General features: G+C 39.0%; 1 protein-coding gene across 18 annotated transcripts in view; it reads right to left on the bottom strand.

Annotated features, from left to right (window-relative positions):
• RAPGEF2 (Rap guanine nucleotide exchange factor 2) overlaps positions 1 to 24,975 on the bottom strand; it is a 251,541-nt gene that overhangs the window by 82,318 nt on the left and 144,248 nt on the right. Inside the window, exon 1 of one of the 18 annotated variants that reach the window (XM_082391295.1) lies at positions 10,949 to 11,777. The exons of 16 other annotated variants lie outside the window; for them this stretch is intronic. In XM_082391295.1, the coding sequence (XP_082247421.1) occupies positions 10,949 to 11,008 (60 nt within the window). In that variant the 5' untranslated portion in view covers positions 11,009 to 11,777. Of the gene's footprint in view, positions 1 to 10,948; positions 11,778 to 24,975 lie in introns of those variants that run through there. One more of the 18 variants, XM_082391296.1, reaches the window with a different exon arrangement.

The following is a 24,975-nucleotide window of genomic DNA, read 5'->3' as shown; positions in this document are numbered from 1 at the left end:
TCGCTTGTCTCCCACCCCTGTTTGTGGCACAGCTCAAGTCTTATTTCCTTCTTCATCTACTTGAGTCACAAGTGACATTCCTGCCGGGGGGCTCCTATGTATTTTTTGGCCCTACTGCTCACCCAGCATTTAAATATATGTTACTTCCAACCAGAGGCAAAATTTTCAAACCATATTTTAAAATCACTTTTATAGAAATCTGGATAAAACCCACAAGAAAACATTCAAAATATATTGTTTCATTATTAATTTTCTCTTTTCAAAAGGCAATAGGTAGAACATATAATTTCAAAATGGACAAAATTAAACTTCGATTAAAAAAGGACAAGAGTAATGTTAATAACTTTCTGTAATTTTTAATTAATTTTACATTAATTTTAATGTATTTCTTTTAATCCAGATACTTTTCACATCAATACAGACTTACTTCTTACCAGCTACTAATTTAAAAAGTACTCAGTTTATTTTGACATTTTATTCCACTAATATTGAAGACACTTTTGTTAAATGAGAACTACAACCTCTATTCTCCTCTTCTATTCAAAGACAGACCTTAGGTAGTTTCTTACTCTGAGAAAAAACTGAGAGGCATTTAGGTTACCCATAGCTCTTTTTCTAGAGCAAAATGAACTTTTAATTTAATATCACTACTATCAACTTCTGTGATGCTTGCTTCTTCAAAGACATTCTTTAAATCTTACTTATATCAGTTTGTTAATTTTTTTCAGGGGGGCAAAACGAAAACAGGATAATGAAGGGGAAAGAAGTCTGGAAATATGCCCAACCAAAAGGAACACAAAGGATTTCAGTGGTAAAAGACATGCTATCCAGTGGAATGGGAAGAGGAAAGGAATGTTGCCACAGGTGTTTATATCAATATTTTCTTTAGCTAAGCTATTTGAAAGTTCACTTCTTTTTCTTTTGACACTTTAATATTGACTTTTTGTATCTTAAAATTTTGCATCCACTTCAAGAAAAGCACAATGGTATGACTACAGTAAACTTTATTAAAATCACACTGGATTCTTTCTTTCCCATATTGGAATGGAATTCTAACAGTAACTAAAGAAGGTTTTAAGTAAGTAACTTTTCCCTCAATTTTATGTATATATTATATATACTACATTATATATAATACATATATCATGTTACATATTAATGTATATTATATGGGAAACTTTAAAACTACAAAGTAGACAAAGCAGTTCATGATAGAAGCTTCATAATAGTTACAACGTGTCTCTTAAATAAGTTGTCCTTAAATATACCTTCTACATATATTTGGGGGTTGGGAGAAATCTAGAACAAATATCAGTGCCAGATTTTATGCTATGGTATAATATAAACAACATTTCTGGGACTTCCCTGGTGGTCCAGGGGTTGGGAGTCCGCCTGCCAATACAGGGGACACGGGTTCGAGCCCTGGTTCGGGAGGAACCCACATGCCGTGGAGCAGCTGAGCCCGTGCGCCACAACTACTGAGCCTGGGCTCTAGAGCCCACGAGCCACAACTACTGAGCCTGTGTGCCACAACTGCTGAAGCCCACGTGCCTAGAGCCCGTGCTCCACGACGAGAGAGGCCGCCGCAATGAGAAGCCCACGCATCACAACGAAGACCCAACACAGCCAAAAATAAATAAATAAAATAAATTAAAAACAAAACAAAACAAAACAAAACATTTCTACAATAAGAGGCTATGTATCAAAATGTTACCAATTGTTATCTGGGTAGTAAAATTGTGATTCTTTTTCTGTCCTTGTCTTCATCTGTTTTCTATTTTTTCTTTAATAAACACATGTATAGCTATGTATTTTTTTAAATTATAAATAATGAACAAAATTAATAATGGACAAACCACAGACCAAACTGACACCTAAATAGCCATAACACAAAACAAGCACTGAAATTTAGCTTTGCTATTCAAAGGATAACTCTTGTAAATAAAACAGTTTTATATTTAGGTAAATATTATCCCTAAAGTAGTATGATTCTGACATTTGATTGTTTCCACAAGTGGAATGAATTTCAATAACAAATAGGAGACCTTATACGTTAATATGAAAGTATTATATTTATATTTTTAAATTGCCATTTAAAATAAGAAAAGTATACTTTTAAGACAACAAGTAAGTCTAAGATTAATTAGCCATAAAGAAAAAGTTAATTTCATCCTTCACATTCTCAATTACTGGAAACCTGACATGTAAATTGTGCTCACCATTCAACTTCTGCCAACCTCGCTCCGTCCCCACCAACCCAGACACTGTAGGCCCGGTGACTACAGAAGCCTTCCAGATCCTTACTGACAACTTGAAGCAATCTTTTTCACCAATATTAAAGGTATGATGAACTTCTCGGTTTCAGAAAACTCAGGAAAACTACATGCCACGACACTCCCACTTAACTCCAAATTTTTCTTAATTACTGAGAAAAGTAAAAAAGAGCGCTTTCACTATTAAAACTTAGAGTAAAAATGTCAGGTTGAACCCATTCTTTTTTTTCTAGCAGAATAGAGACAATCAAAGGTTACAATTCTATGCCTTTTTTACAGCCGTGTTTCACTGTCTTTTATTATGAAAGGTGTGAAGTTGTGCACTAGAACTTAAAATTAGTGAAATATTCACCTATCGGAGATAACCCATAATAAGGTGCCCCCATCATGATCTGTATCTTTAAGATCTTTAAATTAGAGCTGTAAGAAAATAAAATGGTTATCAGAGGAGATTACACATGTTTTCAGACATCCCTGAAAATTACCCTCTACCAATACATTACAGAATTCTAGCTTTTTCTACATACCTAAATTAGAGATGAGATTCTGGATTAATCATGTTTACACAAACACACACATATGCATGAAATACATGCACACACAAGGGGGGTATGTTTTATTTTATAATCAAAGCAAGTCAACATTATAAACCAGTAATGTACTTCTTTGGAGTTCAGTAAAGAAGAATATGTACCTTACTAACTCAGAAGTGTTTTTCAGATTGTCACTTTATTGATCAAAAACTGTAAAGTGAGTCCATGCCTATGATGTCTCTGAGAACAGCCTTTATAATGAGCAGGTAGTGTAAGTGATAAAGAGGATCTGGTATACTGAAATGAAGTGAGGAGATCTGAAGCACGTAGGGAATATGTGTATAATGACTTGACAGAAGAAACACTGATTGGGGGTTGACCGATACATTATGCGGATATGACATTATCACAGACTACAAGTAAATAAGATCATTATGTATCATATACACACACGCCATGTGTATATATATATAGAGAGAGAGAGAGAGAGAGAAACACAGCATAACTAACATAAAAGGCCCACGCTGGAGGTTTGGTCAACAAGAAGAAATGGCAGAGGTTGACAAGTGACCAGTTCTGTGTGGCCAGGGTGTTTCTAGACCAGCAGGAAAGGGAGGGGCAGGGATCAAGGGCCCGAGAGGCCAGCGTGTGTGCTACACTCTATGTGATGCTTTGGTGCGAGTGTTCTCTTGCATCATTTCTTTACGTGCTTTAGCGTGTAAATGTGCATTTATGGTCTCTTGTATGTTTTTGAACAAGCTTCTTATCTATGTTCCCCAAAATAGACACTTTTATTTAACTCGTTCTGTGTAACACCTAAGATAGTACTAATAGCCCTGGCATTTTAATACCGTACATGGAAACAATCACAAGCATGTGTCAGTCAGACCTCCGAAAATAAAGACCATTTCTTAATGATGAAGAGAAATAAGGACATCAGAGAAAGCAAAGATCTTAGGACAAGGAAATTAACAGAGACCTTGAGAACATTTACTAACTTTCATTTAAATCACACACACACACACACACACACACACACACACACACTTGCACCCCACTCTCCCTCATGAGTATACCTCTACGTATATAATGACAGTCACTTTCTTCTGTTTTAAAAAAATTTTTTAAAGCTTATAACTAAATCATAATCCAAATAAAATATATGGATAAAGATAAAATGGTCATTTGATCTAAGTAGGAAAAGTTTTCAAAAGTTTAGAGAAGATTGCTACAGACCTGACAGTAGTTAAGTTGCCTTTTTTTTCACTAGGTACATAACCTAAGCACTAAAAGGTACTTCATTAAGGATTTAAATTAAATAAAAATAATTTTTACATGATTATTAAGCACAGGAAAAAAGAAGGAAACTCAACCATCACTCTTGAAAGGATTCTTAAACAGATTACCTGAATAAAATATTTAAGAGTATGGTCAGGCCTAAAATCAAGGAAATGGACTAAAGAAATTTCAGGGATAATTATATCTACATGACCAAATTTACAGAGTATTTATTTTGGTTTAAATTTAATATCAGTATTTCAAACATATAAAGTATGATATTTTAAATGAGAATTAAAACTATAACTTTAGTCTTACTATGATTAAATAGTTAAAGAAGAAATACTTGATATTCTAATAAGATGCATTTTGAGTATTCTTTTTTTTAATTGATCATTCTCTTTTCCAACTAATCTTAATTGATTTTATTTTTATGTAGTCTATATTTAAATCGATCATTACCAAACAATGTTTAAAAGCAAGGATGGAAACTATGCTTCTTCTTTTAACTAAAAGTAAGGATTCTTCTTTAATATGTCCTACAATGGGATAGAGCTTTTTTCAATCTTACACATGCAAGTTGTGTATGCAATGCGTTGGCAAGTTCTTAAAACATATTTCTTTACTTCTAACAGGGTAAAAAGATCTATTATTTGTTGCCAGGGTTTCTTGGCCCAAATCCAAGGCAAGATGACCTTGTCCTTGAATAAAACAATAGGATATTGCTTCCTCTCAGGCCTCTTGTTAGCTAGCACAGTGGAAAACCTCCCCAAGAGATAGTTTATTTCATCCCAGGAAATATATCTGTCATAATAGACAAAATAAAGATCAGATAAAGAAGAGGTAGAGTCTTAACCCAAAAGAGGTGTAACTTAACACCTACGATTAATCTTGGTGCTATTTTCTACCCTGCTAAGGAAAATGCATCAATCAAATTATATTAAAAAGACACTCTACCCAATGTTTACAGACAAGGTCAGATTGTCATGGTAGGATGAAAGCAATTTTTTCAAAATTGAGTTTCCTTGAATCTTTTCTAGTTAAAGACAGGAGGGGGGTGGGGGGGGAGGAGGAGGTGACACTCCTTCGCTGGATCTTCATATTATAGCCATTAATTTGTCAAGTGTCCTAACGCCTTCCTCTCTGTCACCTGTATTGACCTACTCTCGCTGACATAACCCATTCCAATGGCGATGATCTCATTGTTTTTCTCATAACCTTCTAATTCCTCATATCCGTGGACCCTCACTTGCTATTCTTCCATCCTAGAAAAGCCTTCTCTATTCTGTACTCTTAACAGTTGATAACCAGTTCTGAATTCCAACCATATTCTTCACACCTGGTACGAGGAAGGGGGAGAATTCACTCCAGATACGATGTCTCATCTCACCACAGAGACCAAAGCAATTACAACAATTAATAAAATGAAGACTTACATATTAAGTGGCACTAAATCATTATTCAGAGGAAGCAGAGATAAATATGAACAGAAACAAGGAGCAAATGAAAGTCAAGCACAGAACACTGCAGGCTGAGAAATCGGAAAAGAAAAGGAGCCCTTAGCATCTGTAATCAGAGCACCTTGTCCTAAGCGAAAAGAGCACAGCTGGGAAAAAAATATGCTCCTAAGCGAGAGAATGTAGATTACAGAGGTCCTCGGTGACCAGTAGGAACTCAGACTCATGAAACGATGACCTGTGGCTACAGACGAGCCACGGCCAGCGTGGACTTCAGAGAGGTGGTCGTGAGCAGAAGTCGGGCTCGGTGGCAGATGCAGACTCTACCGAGGCAGAAACGGGGACGTGGAACCGCCAGGCTCAGGGCTGCCCGCGGAGCACAGGCGGCCACGGTCAGGCCGTCTGAAGTTACAAAGGGCGCAGAGGACGTTCGGGCATCAAATTTATGCCTAAAGAGTTAAGCAGCAATTAAACATGAGAAGGTACACGCCAGGGCCAGACACAGAAGAGCCGGAGGAAGAAGGAACTGGGCTAAATGGCATCTATTCCTATCATCCCAACGCAAGCCTCAAGAGCACATCAAAAAGGACAGAAGCTTACTGACTGCATCTATCAAATCGTTCTATAAAACTATTTTTTTTTAAGTTTGTAAAATAATTTTGATCATGATATTGTTGCCCTTTTTTTTTTATAAATAGATTTCTTTAAAATTTTATTTACTTATTTATTTTTGGCTGTGTTGGGTCTTCGTCTCTGTGCGAGGGCTTTCTCTAGTTGCGGCGAGCGGGGGCCACTCTTCATCGCGGTGCGCGGGCCTCTCACTGTCGCGGCCTCTCTTGTTGCGGAGCACAGGCTCCAGACGCGCAGGCTCAGTAGTTGTGGCTCACGGACCTAGTCGCTCCGCGGCATGTGGGATCTTCCCAGACGAGGGCTCGAACCCGTGTCCCCTGCACTGGCAGGCAGATTCTCAACCACCGCGCCACCAGGGAAGCCCGTGTTGCCCTTTTATATGAACTTGGAATGTCACACATACCAGGATAAACAAGAGTAGCCAAAGAAAAGCATTTTTTTCAAGTCGTGTATTCCAATAATTAACATCAGCTCTGATACGTATACAATCCAAACACCTGATTTAGACTAAATTTGGCCACAGAAGGAGAAGCAGTACAGGGTGGTGGTTAAAGCAGGGCTGTGAAATCAGACACACCTGGGCTCCAGGGATGATTCCACCGCCTACAGGCCTGGGAAAAAGGTATTTCCTAATCTCGCGAAGCCTCATTTTCATCACCTCTAAAAAGGTGATAATAAATCTTTCTTTAAAGGGTTGTTGTGATAATTCAGATAATATGTAGTATAGTGCCTGTCATACAATAAGCACTCAATAAATGATAGCTATTGCTGTTTATGCCCTGCATTTAAGTAGGCATTTTCTTACATAAACCACTTTTTAAAAATCATCATTTCATCATGACTGAAGTCTCATTTATTGTAAGGACAACGCGCTACATATATCAATAATTTCTATAAAATGTGCAAAGGACAACTAGATGATCAGTTTGATAATACCAAGTTGATTTATTTTAAGTGATTCATGTAAAACATTTACGAAGTTTCTAAGTCATCGTGTATCGCACAACTTTCAGAAGCACGCTGAAGGCACCCTCCTCCCGCCAGCTCATCTGAGGTGGGCAAAAAGGCAGGGGGGCGGGTAGAACACGGAACAGCCGGTAAACAGAGCAACGGCCCTTTCCTGTCACCCCCAGGTTTCCCCCAACTTCCTAAGCCTGTGCAACTTTTCTTGTGTAACATCTATGAACAGTCTGTGCCACTAGTGTTCCAGAGCAGTCTTTTTGAAATGTAGTCTTAGCATACATTTTTTTAAATGTTAATAATCTCCTTTTATTGTCAAAAGCTCCCAAATCACAAGGCTCCCTTGGAGACAGACTGAGCGCCAGGCGGCGGTGAGAACAGAGCCCGGTGCTGGGGGCCGTCTCGGCGACGCACAGGTGTTCACACCTGGCCAGGTGGAACCAGGACAGGGAGGAGAGGTGACAAAACGTATACAAGGCACTAGTGTGAAGGGTACATGGGGCTTCACGAACCCAAATTCATTCAGATGAGAAAGTCAGCAGTGTTTACTGTGCACCTATTAAGCGCCAGCAGCTGAGAGAACGCACGGCGCTCGACAGGGAAAGAATAAAAGCCCGTAAGATCTGAAAGGTTCTCACAAAGTAGAAAAACTGAGTTTACCCCTGCTCAACCACAGCTTCAAAAAAAGCCCCCGATTCAATGTTGTTCCTTTTAGTATCTCACTCACTTCCGTAGTCAAAGAAGCAAAGCCTATTTTTAGTTTTTTAAGGAACCTCCATAGTGACTGTATCAATTTACATTCCCACCAACAGTGCAAGAGGGTTCCCTTTTCTCCACACCCTCTCCAGCATTTATTGTTTCTAGATTTTTTGATGATGGCCATTCTGACCGGTGTGAGGTGATACCTCATTGTAGTTTTGATTTGCATTTCTCTAATGATTAATGATGTTGAGCAGCTATCCTACTACTGGACGTATACCCTGAGAAAACCATGATTCAAAAAGAGTCATGTACCACAGTGTTCATTGCAGCTCTATTTACAATAGCCAGGACATGGAAGCAACCTAAGTGTCCATCAACAGATGAATGGATAAAGAAGATGTGGCACATATATACAATGGAATATTACTCAGCCATAAAAAGAAACGAAATTGAGTTATTTGTCATGAGGTGGATGGACCTAGAGTCTGTCCTACAGAGTGAAGTAAGTCAGAAAGAGAAAAACAAATACCGTATGCTAACACATATATATGGAATCTAAAAAAACGGTACTGATGAACATTGTGGCAGGACAGGAATAAAGACACAGAGGTAGACAAGGGACATGAAGACACAAGGGGTGAAGTATAAGCTGGGACCAAGTGAGAGAGTGGCATGGACATATATACACTACCAAATGTAAAATAGATAACTAGCAGGAAGCAGCCGCATAGCACAGGGAGATCAGCTCGGTGCTTTGTGACCACCTAGAGGGGTGGGATAGGGAGGGTGGGAAGGAGGGAGATGCAAGAGGAAAGAGATATGAGAACATATGTATATGTATAACTGATTCACTTTGTTATAAAGCAGAAACTAACACACCATTGTAAAGCAATTATACTCCAATAAAGATGTTAAAATAAATAAATAAATAAAATTTTAGGGAAAAAAAAAAGAAGCAAAGCCACTTAAAAAGCCACAAACTTTTCCAAGAGGCGAAAATGGAAGTTATTTGTGACGTTACCAAACTTCACGCATTTAAAATGAGCTCTGACATTATCCTCATAAAGCCTCATAGGTCAAAAGAGGGGTGTCCCACTCATGTCTGCTCAACAGCTATTTACTGAGTCACCTACTACGTGAGAGCTGGGACACTGCTCTCCTTTTCACCTCCTGCATAAAATTAAGGCCTTAAAGGTCTGCTCATTAACCAGCAAAGTCTACATAACCAAAGGTCTCAGCAACAAGGAGCATGTAGCAAGATCCTGAGGGCACCAACTGACAACCCTGCCCCAGAGGATAATCTGGGCGGTGAACTCCAGGACTTCAATTTGTAACAGAAATACAGTGGGAGATACCACTGACACGCTTTCTAGATATCACTTGACTCAAAGCTATTTTATGGCTGGGGTTACTTTTGTCAAAGCATTACCCTGGAATTCACTAAAACGTAAAGCACTTGTTAGGAAATAAATACGCTTTATGGAATAGGCGTCTACACACTGTTTGGTATTACCTGCCCCAACTGCTCCTTTTCGTAAATCTAGTCCTACTTTTTCCTCCCCCGCCAGTAAACTATTTTCTTTGTTCATTAAAATTATATTATTACTCATTTCAGTAAGCCCCTCCCCCCATTCTGAGAAAGGACATGTGAAAAAGGTAAACAAAGAGCCTGTGATCTGAACTTTGCTTCTGAGGTTCCTCAAGTGCAGTTTAAGTAACACACCTTACTGGTCCCTGGGAAAAATCCCGAGTGCGGAGGACCTTCACGTCAGGGGCCCCGTTACTAAAATCTAACCCGAGTAGAACTTCTCTACAACAACCTTTCTTATTATTAGTGAAATTAAGTATAAGGCTGGTCTTTTTTTGGGATCTGATCCGGAGAGATTTCATTAGCGAGGTACCACAAGGATCTCATTACGAGGGGGCTGGGCGCCAAGTCCTGCATCCCAACACGCCTGCAACACAGCCACTGCCCGGGAACATCCCACCACCCTCTGGGCGCGTAGGGTGATGCCTTATGGGCAGCTTCATCTGAGAAAAACCTCTCGGATTTAGTTAACAGTTCTGTTCGTGATGGTGAACAAAACCAAATTAGATCCATAAACCTAGGCATCTAAATATTCTAATTCATGGTCTTCTGTCTATAAATGTTCAAAGCCTCAGCGATTTATCTCCATTTTCAGAGTTGAACATCTCAATCTTTTCAGTATACATAAAAGATAATTCCTACACCCTAATAGAGTACTTGCTAAGATGCCAGAATATAAAAATAGGCATTTTAAAAATACTTAGACTAACTACTATATAAGCTGCTTAAATATATGCATTTTCATTTGAGACATTTAAATATATATATATATATATATATATGACACACACATATGAATTAGTGTGATGGCAGAAAACTTCCAACATGGTGATATAAAGGCAGCAAAGTGAGAACGCACATTCCTGGAACAGGAGGCTCGGACTTGGTATTAACCATAGAAAAGTGTTTCTCACAAACAGCAGGAGCTGCCTGTGGGATTTCAGCGTGACAAATGCAGAGCTGACTCATGGGATCAATTATAAAGAAGCGATACTTGTGGCATTAAAAAAAGAAAAAAATTCTGTGTTCTCATCACCTGTTAATTCACGTTAAGAAGTCAGATGAGTCCCACTGATGGTTTTATTAGCAAATCAATAACCAAAGCTCTCCTCCCTCCTTCAAGCCTACATGTGAATTCCGTACTACAGACGCCTGTTCCCAGTAACCTTTTCATGATCTCTCATTAAATTCAGCGGTACAAATATCTTTAAGAAACTATTCGAGTGCTAAGTTAAAGCTGAATTGCCAAGTTTTAATTTCTGATTATAAAAATCAGCCGTCCAGTGTTTCACAATGTTTGTGATCTTGCTTTAAATGGACTGCTGGTCTTGTTGAAAAAAAACGGTTAAATCACGGCAAAATTGGAAGAACAAGCCAGCTGTAACTCACCCTCCCTCCTCCAAGCAGACTCTCAGACCCTCTAAAAAACATGCCTCCCCTGAAGAGACACAGCGATCACCCCCATTTTAAAGCCGTTCTCTATGACGCAAGGTGGAAGCACAGCACAGCGGCGTTTGAGGTACTTACTGAATGTTTCTCCTGCTGGCCCATAACTCCATGCTTAGCTGGGATTGCTAGTGGTTTCATAATGAAGAAACATATGCTGGACTGAATTTACACATCATGCACCGGTCTCTCGTGGATGCCAAGCCACCCCAATGACAGCACCGAATTAAAAGAAAAATGAAAAAGAAAGAAAGAAAAAAAGAGGAGGAGGAGAGCCAGCTGCAGCTTCAAGTCTCACTGCCGGTGAGCTGAAAACCCTCACACTTGTGGACCAGACAAGGCATCCGCACGACCCTGCCGGTCTCCATTTTTATAACACTGAAACTCTAGCCACCTCCGGCTACGACGAGACTGAGGAAACCTTACCCAGCTCTCAGTCCTCCCGGAGAACAAGATCATTTCTGAGACTGGAGAACGAGAGGCAAAAGAAAAGGGGGAAGAAAAAAAAAAAAAAAAAAAGCTAAAATGGCTGACTGCACACAGAGACTCCCCTCCAAAAGGCTTCCTACAGAATGATCTTAGTCAGGGCGGTGGAGGAACCAGTCTTCAGCACTCAGCCAAGCATTGTTAATACTCTCGTCTCATTTGCAATCACACATACGGACCCCTTCGACCACGGGAGAAAGGAGAAAGAGAAAGAAAGGAAGAACCAGGGCAGAGCGTGTGAACCGGGACCTCTTCCCTGGTTGCCAGTGATGCTGACGGAGCGGTGACCGGTGATCTCTGTCCCACCCCGCTAACCAGGTTCGCACAATTAATCTCAGCGGCACGACACTGATGGACATTTGATCTAATGATGCCTGGCCCTTACACTCAACACAAGCATGACTGCCAGCAAAAGAGTCACTCACAGAAACACGGCACATGCACACACACAGTCTTGAGAAGCATGAGTCTGAAGGCAATACACCGATATAATTACATTATTGTGCTTACTTTGGAGGACCATGGCTGCAGGCAGTTGGCATAGCAACGCACAAGGAAAGCCATTTCCTGGGTAGAGAGAAAGCTTCCTTTTCTAAATAAAAAATTCCTCTTAGGAAACAGGCGGCATTGCTGCTTCCTGCAGAAAGCAAGACACTGGAGTCTCTTAACCTGCAAGGCTCACACTCAATGCAGTTCTAGTGATGTAAGTGGATTTCTCTCTCGCCCTCCCTCTCCCTATATACACTGAAATATTCAGCTCAAACGGTACACACATTCCTTAAGGCTCGCCCCCTCCTCTACTTAACCATTTCACTCATTAAGGTAGCAATGGACAATTCAGATAAAGTAACGAGCTCTTGCCTGTGTTTTATCAGCGGCTGTAGGTTAAGCAAGTCTCAGAGGGATGGAATCCATTGATTGCTGACTCCAAATAATATCTCTGAAGACAGGGTGGGAAAGCAGAGCAAGGACTCACTTGAACAGCTTTGAACTAAAATATGATTTTTCACCAAGGGGAAGAAACAAGGATGGCTGTGACCTCTTCCCTACCCTCGAATATCACCGTGCTATAGGAAACAAGTACCCACCAAAAATTCACAAAATGCAAGCTTTGTATAAATTTAGAAGATGTGATTTTTCACAAACACCCATACACACACGCGGGCACACACACATAGCACCTTGCAAATAATATCAAAATAAACCCACTCAGGCTTTTTTTAAAAAACCAAATCAAACTTCTTTTAGAGGTAGAAAGTTGAAATTTAATAAGGTTGTGTAATTCTACCACAGACACTGAATGAACTCCACCCGGGTTAGCAGGTTATTTGAAAAGACAGCACTACTGTTGACATTTTAGCTTGGAAGCCCTGGTCCGTTTCTCATGGTCGCATCTATCTATAAATGGTATCCACAATCGAAAATAGATATGGAAAATCTAGGCACTTGAGTAACTGACTTTGGAGCTGCCCGTGCCTGCTGCCCCCTAAGCCGGCTCCCACACCACTTACTCTCTTTCGTCTCCCCTCACATCTGAAGGCAGCCCCAGACCCTCCACATCTCTGTTTGGGATCCTGCTCCCCCCAGCATGCCCCTTCCATAGACTTCCTATATCATCCACTCAACCTCGTGCCCACAACTAGAGGTTCTCCACTTTTAAATATGTTAGGTCTCTCCCATCTCAGAAACAAAACCAAAACCAGAAACCTTGCCGAGATCCTACCTTCTCCTGTGGCTACTGTCTGACCTCTTCCCCACTTCACACCCAAACCTCTGAGGAACCACCTACTTGGGCTCCATCACTCCCTCACCTCACCGCCCTCTCAAATGAAGGACCACCACGGTCCTGTTATAATGCCTGAGACATCGACAAGTCACCCTTAACACCCTTCTCCACATCCGATCCGTCACAGTATCCCACTAATGACGTCTCTACCTTCTCTACAATTCAGATTTCTCTCCATCTCCGCTGCTACCATCCCACTCCGATCACTATTTTTTGCCGCGAAAACTGCAAAAAGTCTCCTTATTGAACTGTCTGGATTCAGTTCTGACCTCGTCCACTCAACCCATTTAACAGACTGCCTCTGAGATCTTTTAAAAACTAAACTCTGGTCATTTCATCTGAATCCATTGAGCCCCCTTTTCAAATCCAGACACACGCATGGCTTCCCACTGATCTCAGCGCACAGACTAAAACTCTTGTGGTATCTGCAAGACCTGCCTGTCTTCAAGACTCACCCCACACTCAGACCCTCAGGTCACCTCAGCTGCCCTTGCTTCCTTGAAGGGGCAAGAGGACCTTTTCACCTGTTATTTCCTCTGCCTTGAACTCTCCCTCACCCTCCCTTTCCTGACCGACTCCTACTCCACCCCTCAAAACACACTGGTGAAATGCCCTCCAAACTACCGTCGTGTGGTATATCACTTTTCCTGTCATGCCGTGAGTTCATGCTTAATCACGAGATTCTGTGCACTTGGTGTTTGCTCTTCCCCTGCTGCACACCCCTCTCCTTCACGGCTGGCACCGTGCGTGCCTGCGCGCCACTGGACTTGCAGTGCGTAGCACGCTACGTGTTCTACACAATCAACACTGTTGGAATGAATGAAATCCCCAGTGACTGGGAATGGACATTAGCAAGACCATATTTGATCTTGTAAACCAGTCCCTGACAAAAAAAAATCCCAAACGTTTTTCTATAACGGACAAATGAATTACTTAAAAGTGAACAGTGCTGTTCTTTGACAAAGGGAAAAGGCAATATAATAGAGCAAAGAGAGTCTCTTCAACAAATGGTGCTGGAACAAATGGACATCCACACGCAAAAATCATCATCATCATCATCTAGAAACAGGCCTTACGCCATCCACAAAAATTAACTCAAAATGGATCACAGACCTAAATGTAAAACGCAAAACTATAGAACTCCTACAAGATAGTAAGAGGAAACGTAGACGACCTTGAGTACGGTGATGCCTTTTTAGATACAACACCAAACATGATGCATGAAAGAAATAATCGATAAGCTGGATTCACTAAAATTAAAAACTTCTGCTCTGTGAAAGACAATATTAAGGGAACTAGAAGACAAGCCACAGACTGGGAAAAAATATTTGCAAAAGACATCTGATAAAGGACTCTTATCCAACATATACAAAGAGCTCTTAAAACTCAACAATAAGACAAAACTTGAGTTAAAAATGGGCCAAAGACCTTAATAGAAACCTCACTAAAGAAGATACACACATGGCAAATAAGGACATGAAAAGACGCTCCACACCATACGTCATCAGGGCAATGCAAATCAAAACAATAACGAGGTGCCACTGTTCACCTATTAGGACGGTCAAACCCCCAGACACTGACATCACCAAATGCTGGCGAGGATGTGGAGCAACAGGAACTCTCACTCATTGGTGGTGGGAATGCAAAATGGTGCAGCCACGTTGGAAGGCCGTGTGGTGGTTTCTTACAAAGCTAAACATACTTCTACCTGATGGTCCAGCAATCCCACTCCCTGATATATACCCAAAGCAACTGAAAACTTATGTCCACGCAAAAACCTGCACATGAATATTTATAGCTATTTTATTCATAACTGCCCAAACTTGGAAACCACACCAAGAGGTCCTTGAGTAGGTGAATGTATAAATAAACTGTGGTATGTCAAGACAGTGAAATATTATCCAGCGCTAAAAAAGCAACCAGCTATCAAGCCATGAAAAGACACAGAGAAACCTTAAGTGCATATGACTAAGTGAATGGAGCCAATCTCCAAAGGCTACCTACTGTATGATTCCAACTACACGACATTCTGGAAAAGACAAAACTATAGAGACAGTAAAAGATCAGCGGTTGTGGAGGGAGGGGAGGTGCACTGGGAATGAACAGGCAGAGCACAGAGAAAATACTCTGTATGATGTTATAATGATGGATACACGTCATTATACATTTGTCCAAACCCATCTGTACTACACCAAGAGTGAACCCTAAGGTAAACTATGGACTTTGCACGAATATGATGTGTCCATGTAGGATCATCCTTGGTTAAAAAAAAAATTAAAAAAAAAAGTACTATCCTGGTGAGTGAGGCTATGCATGGGGGCAGAGATATATGGGAAATCTCTGTACCTTTTTCTCAATTCTGCTGTAAACCTGAAACTGCTCTAAAACATAAAAGCTTGAAAAAAAAAAAAAAAGGTAAAAGCTAGAAGCAACCCAAGCGTCCATCTATGAATGAATGCATAAACAAAATGTGGTATATACGTATCAGTACAATGGGATATTCGGTCTTAAAAAGGAACAAGATTCTCTAATGAGCTACAACAAGGACACGCCTTGAAGACACTGTGCTAAAGTGAAATGATTCAGTCACAGAAAGACAAACACTGTATGAGTACACTTGTATGAAGTACCTAGAATAATCAACTTCACAGACAGAAAGGAGAATGGAGGCGGCCAGGGGCTGGGAGGAATGAGGAGTCATGTTTAATGGGTATGGAGCTTCTTCTGGGAAGATGAAAATGTTCTGGAAATGGATGGTGGTGATGGTTGCGTAATGAGGTGAATGTACTTAATGCCACTGAACTAGACACTTAAAAATGGTTAAAATGATAAATTTAAATGTTATGTGTATTTTACTACATAAGCAAATAAAGCCAATGGCAACTCAAGAACTAAATGATCAAGCTGCACAACTTTCACCCATCCAGCCCATGCCCCACAGGCCCACGTGACAGAAACCTGTCTCCAAGGTGAAGTCAAATCACCTCCATGCTGATGGCGGCCGACCTTTTAGGGGAAGATTTCGCGTTGCTTGTCTTCGCAGAAAAACCTGTCACTTCTCTGGAGGAGGAAACTAACCTCATCGGGGACCCTGAGAGATGAAGTCAGAGTCACACATCCTCAGGCACTGACGCTTTTCTGGGCTGAGACTGGTGAGATTTCTCTCCCAACCTGGCTCCACGCCTACAGCCTACACATTTCAAAACTCATGATTGCAGTACTGAAATTTTACTATCCCTACTACCTTGTACAATGAAATACAATTATACCAGGTTATAATATGCCAAACATAAAATACGAACTGAAGATTTAAGAGAATCCCATATTACAGATTTTACACAAATAAGAAAAAAATCACCCTTCGGCTGAATTTGGTTCTATTTACCCTATTCCTTAACCATCTAGATTTAGCAAATAGCATTAAATAGATCCAGCTAGGAAAAGGACCACATAACAGCTTTCTGCCTGTGTTAAGAACTTCTAATGACTTCTAAATTATCAGCAACAATGACCCAAAAGACAGAGATTACATAACACAATTCAAGAAATTACTTAAGCCTTTCCATGCTAAATTTAAAACCATCGTATTCATTTATACTTTTTTCCACCTAAAGTATGCCCTTTTTAATTACTATGAAATTGAGAAAAATGGTCTGTTCTTCTCAGTAATTATTAACCACATTTAGGATTAATATGTGTTTATTTACGTATAATATCTAGAGTGTTTATCCATAGATCTCCAAGTGCTTTACAAACATTTAATTAAGCTTGGTCAAAACCCAAGGAAGCAATAAAATAATGTATTCATCTTTCCCAGAAAAATAAAGTGTATGCGATTATAGAGTTAGTAGTTTGGAAGAACACAAAATAGAACTCCAGGTTTCTAATATAATTTACTTTATCCACTATACGTATGTTGATTTTTTTCCCTCTTCTCCCTTCCCCAGAGGAAAAACTATAGAGGTTGGAGAAAATCTGTTGGAGAGGCAGGAAGAATTTATTCTTCAATATCTGGAAACGTAAAATTTTACAAATTTGAACCCTAATGTTTTATTGTTCATCAAAGAAATGACATTTTAAAGCGCTATTTTCTACACGACCACACCAAACCCACTGAGCACCAAGCCAATGCAAAACTGTGCACGGTACGGTCAGAAGTTTTACGTCTCTTTTCCTAAACCCAAAACATCCCATTAGTATTACGATTCCTTTCTAAAAAAAAAAAAAAAAAAAAGTTGATTATCTGACAAATTCTTCACACCGTAATTCATCCCTACATTTCACATAATCTGTTTCATCCTCGGGTGAACTTCAGATAGGTCCCCCCACACACCCTCCTCACAGAGGAAATCAGGGCTAGAATTTTTATTTTTTCTACTTCGACCAATAAAAAGGTACTTCAGGTTCTTTATTTAAAATAATTTAATTATGAAATAAAATGAGAGACACCAACACTATGCCTGATACATAATAACTGTTGAATACACACCTGAGTTTAATTTAAATGAAGGCTTTAGAAATACTAGGAACCATTACTTGAATTAGCACTTAGAAAGATGGAATTGTTGAGTCCAAAAAAGATCACCCAGATATACTCTAAAGAAATATTCAAAGAAATCTTTAGGCTATGTCTTTAATAAAAAAAACTGTCTGACAACAAACTGCTTATGTTGCACCTGACTCATAACTGGAGAACTAATGTAACCGGTCTATAATGAATATGCTCACTATTTACATGGGCCATGTTAGAAGAGAACGATTAAAAGATGGCATGAAATGGGGAGTTCCCTGGCAGCCCAGCGGTTAGGACTTGGCGCTTTCGCTGTCATGGCCCGGGTTCAATCCTTGGTCACGCACCCTCCCCCCCCCCAAAAAAAAGATGGCATGAAATGGAGACATGCAGAAAAACAAATAAAAATAAAGAAGGCTGTAAGCAAGTAAGAAATTCCAACATACAGAACGGGGCTTTTCAAAACGCACAGACTTTAACAGCTGATTTCACAAAGTTTACCTCATTCCCGAGAACTGTTTTAAGAAGACCAGACTTCACCTCAAAATGCTCAAGCTCAGAGGGGAAGTGCTTGTACACTGGTTGCAAATCATTTCACTGCTTTGTCTAAGGACAAGGCCTGAAAGTGGGCTCCTGACTTCAGTATTTCATAGAGCACCAATCCAAATATAAATAGCAATTACTATCTTTATTACTAATTTGGCATGTAACCTATTCCCTTATGATTAACATGTTTGCACGAACACAGTAGTTAATTATCACTCTTATTTTTATTTAACAAAAAGAGAAATATTGACCACAAACTGGAATGTAAATTAGCTGAAGGCAGGGACCATACAACATTTTATTTATCTGATATTGTCAATGATAAAATGTTTTATCTCTAGTACTTAACACACAGTAATTGCTCAAAGAATAAACGCATAAGTAATTCCACTTATACATTTTCAAAAGTCACCTGTGAAGTAGTACTACCCCAGCTTTAAGATGAGGAAACAGACATAGGATAGTTGTGCAACCATAAAAGATGTCCAATTTGCTTACTGACAAAATTAGGTGTTTTAAATAACTTGACAGGTGAAAAGAGTAGACGAAAACCAGCAAATCTAAACTTAACAGTGTACCATGTGTACCATCAAAGTGTCACTCTTACAAGTACCGGAGAGGGAAGATCAGGCTGGAGGAACAGTTCGTAGCGGGGTGGGAGGTGGGAAGGGCTACCTGTAAAAGGGAGCTGGCCGAAAGCTCCACGATGACTGAAAACCCTAATAAAATCTCAGGCTACATTATCAGACACATGAGGCCCAGAGGGAGGGAGACAGGAAGCTCCGCTATAGCCTGCACGTGGTTTACAGCAACCCATTCTAGACATCACGACTTAGGACAGGTAATGAGTAACTGTAATGTTCAAACAGCAGAAAAGCAAGATGATAAGGTGTTCAGAAAAGTTATAAGAAGTTAGGAATGTTTAACCTAGAGAAGAGGCTGAACAGAGCAGGGTCTCATTAAATATGTGAAGCACAGTTACATGAACATGGAACATGAATATTCATTTGCGCTGCTTTAAGAGAGATCTAGAACCACAAACTAAGATATAGAGAGGCAGATTGCACTAAACATAAGGGAAGTTTCTTAATAATTAGGCCTTTCCTACAAGCAACAATAACTGCTATGATTTACAAAACCCTTTCTTTGTACCAGGCCGTAGGGTACAATTTTGACACACATTACGTATGGACTATCTCACAAATATCAGGGCTAAGTGTAACTAAAAATCTTAAAGCAGAGGATGAATGTCAGTGATTACATAGAAAAAAATAAATTGTATTAAGTGGTTTGACTGGCAGATTCCTAAAATCCTTTTATGTTCTTAAAGTTATCTTATCTATATGGCTGGTCCCAAACATTAGCTAGTAGCAAGATGGGGGTAGAGGGGTAATATTTCCATTCAGATGGTCTATCTTGGGATAAGATTTGCTGGTGGTAACTATGCTTTATTCTGAGATCTTTGTCTTCCTACTTTGGCAGCCAGAGAGGGAATATTAAAATGCCCTTACTTTTTAAAAATTATAGTGATAATTGGACAATAGTTTAGAGGTTTTCTTTTTAACATCCCTTACTCTGCAAATTAAATGCTGTCAAACTTAGAAAAAGGTAAGTAAAAGGTGTTTTTCTTAATGGTAGCAATAATTTGAATTATTAAAAGTCATACATAACTACATCATCAGTTTTATAGAAGGTTTTTAAACCCCCGAAATTATTTGATATACATTTTCAATATTCTTAAATACTACCAGAACACTTCCAATATTTTCTGGTACAGAAGTCAGTAATTTTGTGGCAGTGTGTTTTTATCTCTAAAAATGATGACTACCTTTAGACAACCGTAAGTTGTTTTAGTTCGTTAAAAAGTCATACTTACAAAAGATCTATTAGCAAGATTTGGCTTGTTACTTATACTATTAGTGGACCTAACTTTTAAAATACACTAATTAATTACATAGTCATGCTCTGTTATGAAATGGTACTAATTGCCAGTGAAAACCCATTTCTGTATTGGAATGAAGCTAGAAAGGTTATTTAAATGGGGGGGGGGGGGAAATGCTGTGCTTTATTGATGAGAGATGCATGGTTCGAGAGGGGAAAACACCCAATTGCAACAAAAAAGACTGATGAATCAACCAAAGCCTACCAGAGTGGACATTCTGTGCTCTAGCCTGTTTCCTTTAAAGGTACTTAAATTGTAGGCATTTAAAGTGGTTGAATTATATGACATTTATTTCTTTTAGATCAAATTTAAAGTTTAAGTAACATAAAAGCAATATATGTTAAAATTCATTTTAAAAAATAAAGAATGTTCTGTATCAGGGACAGAAAAGACCTATGTCTTTATTTGACTCTGTGACCATGAACATCGAACACATTACTTGACACCTTTGACCTTAGGATGCTTATATCCTAATGGTGGAGATGCCATCACCAAACATTCAACGCTGCAGAAAAGTCTGATTGACGAAATACATGAAAAAGCACCCTGCCGACCGGTATATGTCATAAGCATTCAATAAGGGTTGATTTTATTCCTTCCAAGATATTCTAAAAATTCAGCTGCACTCAAGGTTTGGGCAACCCATTAATTAATGTTGTACAGATGTGTTAATGCAGGTGGATCTATGATGCCTGTCCTAGAAATGCTAACTAATGCTAATTCTGGGAGTTTGACCGACACCAGCATGGAACCAGGGCACTGCTGAGGACCTACCGTAACAGCACATACACTGTGCAAAAGGTATACAAAGGCACACGAAATACTATCTGCTTCCAAAGACTCTCCTGACTCTTCAGGAATTTAATTTTAACAAACATATTTTCATTTTTTTAAATCTGAGGTTTTCAAATAAATATCAGTATGTATAAATCCTCATAATGGCTCAATGATCTTCACTCTGAATGAAAATAACAGTATTTATAAGCAGCGGCATTCATCAGCGGACTTCACGACCAGGAACAGAGTTGTGCCTGCCCGTCTGATGTAATTAAATATACTCCAGACAGGAAATGCTTCCAAGTAAATTTGCCTGGAAAATAATTAAATATAGAAGAGACTGTCTCAATATAGAAAATATTTTAGATGCCACAGAAATTTTTTAAATGTTCCCTTGAAAAAGAAGCCAGCCTCCCACCATGACCACATGAGTTTAAGATGACCATATTCAATCTTCCTTCTCATAAATAAATGAATAAACAAACAAAGCCCAAACTACACATCTAATTTCTCCCTCTCCTTAAAAGCTCTAAAAAGGCAAACAGAGTATTTTACCCTATTCATATTTTAGTTGCGCTTTGAAATTTTCAATTACTACCATGCTGGTATTTTTAAAGGACAAGACTAGAATATTTAACTGTATGTATCAGACAACTGTAATTGTTAGAATTGCTCACAACCGGCCAGATGAATCACATTCATGGAAGATTATATCTCCTGATTGTGCCATAAAGTAGCAGTTCACTGTATTAACACATAACCATAAATCTATAACGAAACACTAACCAGAATAAGTCGCATCCACTCATTCATTCTACACTTAACCCCCAAGACAAAGTGGGATAGGACAGGAAACAAGAAATCAGGTATGACCTTCAGAAATCATCCTGGTTAGTTCAACAGTGTGGTGGACATAAGCAAAATGTACTGTGCATCGTATGAAATGGTTACTAAAAGGCTGCCTTGGAGCAAATGTATAACAAAACCTATTTTTCTTCATGGCTTGTATTTTATAGGTAATGCTTTTTCAAGGAGGTGAAGCCAAAAAAAAAAAAAAATCTGTTGGGCCAATATTTTACAACATACCATTCAATTCAGTGGACTTTTTAAAAACAAAAACCAAAACTAGTAAGATATTAGTATTATACACTCAGCCATAAAAAAGAACGAAATAATGCCATTTGCAGCAACATGGATGCAACTAGAGATTATCATACTAAGTGAATTAAGTCAGAAAGAGAAAGACAAATACCATATGATATCTCTCATATGTGGAATCTAAAATATGCCACAAATGAACCTATCTACGAAACAGAAACAGAATCAGGGACACAGAGAACAGACTGGTGGTTGCCAAGGGGGAGGAGGGTGGGAGAGGGATGGATTAGGAGTTTGGAGTTAGCAGATGCAAATTAATATATATAGAATAGGTAACGCCAAAGTCCTACTGCATAGCACAGGGAACTATATTCAGTATCCTGTGATAAACCATGATGGAAAAGAATATGAAAGAGAATATATATACATACGTATAACTGAATCACTTTGCTGTACAGCAGTAATTAATACAACATTGTAATTCAACTATACGTCAATAAAAAATAAATTTAAAAAAATATCATACACACTACTAGAAAGCATGGTATTTACAATAAAGATAAAAATGCAGTAGGGAAGAAAGTGAGACAATCACCTAAAGGGGGAACTTCTCTAAGCGAGAAGGGATGCAGGAATCTAGTGACCACTGACCTCATAGAATATACAAGTGGACATTTTAGCTCTTACCAGGGCAAACTTACCATCTCAAAGTTGGGAGCAGGAAAACTTCCAGTCCCTTCCCCAAGGCAGCGCTACCCTTTCAGATATTCTGCTGCAGTAGCTGATTACTGAAGCACACCGAATCTCAGGGCACCATCATGAGAAGTAAACCACACGTGGTGATGACAAAGGAAACCAACCACTGGTGTCTTAACATAAGCAGGACAAGTGGAAAGAGTGAAGGCAGCATATTTATTTAGACCAAAAAGGAAAAAGGGAGCCAGTAAAGAAAAGAAAAAAAGATACTCAAACTAGAGGATAACAAAGATATAATTCGAGAAAAACAGTAAGAAGGTTAGAGAAGTTTTAAACACATTGCTAGGTACTGTTTATTTATTTCGCACTATCAAACTGAAACAATTTGTAATACATTAGATTATCCTGAATCTAAAGGATTAATCACCCACAGGACGCTGTTGAAATTACTCCTGGTGAGGATCTTTTTTTGAGGGTATGGGAGTGGGTGAGGACACCAAAAAACTAGTCTTATCGCTATTAGCGTTAAGACCAAAAACTCAGTTTTAAAGGTTGTCTAACAGACTCTTTACAGTTATGATTAGGTCATACTTTCATACCACACAAATGTTTGCGTAAAAAATTTAAATATTTTATAATTTCACATAATGGCTCAAAATTATCTGAATAGGGAAGAGGAGGCAGAGAACTTTCTGGAGGGAAAAGGGGCTCCAAAGATAAAATTCCTAAAGAGAAACACTCTCTAAATGAGAAATGCTAAATAAATTAAGTAAAAATATGTACCTTGAAAGACTACTACAGTAACTACAAAAAGGACTGCTGGTGACCATCCAAACCAATTAATTAATATATTTAAAACCATTATTTAATATAAAGCATTTTTAAATTCTTCTGATTCCATCCCAAGTTAGCTTGAGGGCTTTCCATTTTCTCCTTGTATCTATGAGGAGATTAAGCAGCAAAAAGGAAAAGGAAGTAAGGGGAAGAATCACACAGGAAACAAGGTCGGGGCAGCCTCATAGGCGTGCAAAGCTCAGCCGTCTACAGGGCCCTGCTCTCAGAAGGGTCCTGCACTTGGTTTTTTCATGGAAAGCTATTTCTGTGGGAAAGAACAAACAATGGACAAATTGTGGTTACCAAGACTAGGGTACTTGGCCGATACTTTTCTTGAAAATGGACAAACTGAGCTTGTCACTTCAAGGAAAACAGCTGATAGCACTTTCCCAAGGATAAAATTTTAGCTTTCAAGTAAAAAATTAGACATTAGGAAAACATGTCCAATCCCATAAGCTTGACAGCTTCCCAATAATTAAGGCCTTTTTACATAAGACTGGTAGTGATACTAACAAATGTGATTTTTTTTTTTTATTGTGTAACATGCCAAAATTTGGAAGACCTAAATTCAATGACCAATGCATGATGTTATAAAATCACACATGAATAAAAAGACCCATTCAGTGTGTAAGTAAGATGAATGGGTTTTAATAAAGGAAAATTTTTAAAAGCTAACTGACAGAGTGTTATGTTCCTCATTGCAATGGCAACTTTAAGGAACTATCGTTTGTCAAATTTTGGTGTAGTGTATCAGGAAGATTATTTGAAGGAGCTGTTAAAACTTTCCTCCCTTTTCCAACTACCTATCTGTGTGAGGCCATACTTTATATATTTCAGCCAGAAAAGCACATCACAAAAGACTGAATACAGAAGCAGATATGAGAATCCAGTTGTCTTCTACTAGGCCAAACATTCAACATATTTGTAGAACTATAAAACACCACCACCCTTCTTCTCATTTTTTGTTTTGAAAATATAGTTATCTCTCACTAAAAAAAACCCTTATGTTAACGTATAATGGGTTTATTATGTCTAATTAACCAATGAATACATATTTTTAAGTTTCTCAGTTTCAATTTTTAATATGCCAAGTAATGATGTAGGTAATTTATATAAACAAAGGCTGTTGGAGCCCTCAAAAAGTTTTTTTTCCTTAATAAGTGTATTTATTTATTTACTTTTGGCTGCATTGGGTCTTCGTTGCAGCGCGCGGGCTTTCTCTAGTTGCGGCGAGCAGGGGCTACTCTTCGTTGCGGTGTGCGGGCTTCTCATTGCGGTGGCTTCTCTTGTTGTGGAGCATGGCCTCTGGAGCGCAGGCTCAGTAGTTCTGGCACACGGGCTTAGTTGCTCCGCGGCATGTGGGATCCTCCCGGACCAGGGATCAAATCGGTGTCCCCAGCACTGGCAGGCGGATTCTTAACCACTGCACCACC

This window comes from Balaenoptera borealis (assembly GCF_965194805.1).
Source record: "Balaenoptera borealis genome assembly, chromosome: 4".
Lineage (NCBI taxonomy): Eukaryota > Metazoa > Chordata > Mammalia > Artiodactyla > Balaenopteridae > Balaenoptera > Balaenoptera borealis.
The sequence above is the reverse complement of the archived record's forward strand: the minus strand, read 5'-3'. Positions and strand labels throughout refer to the sequence as shown.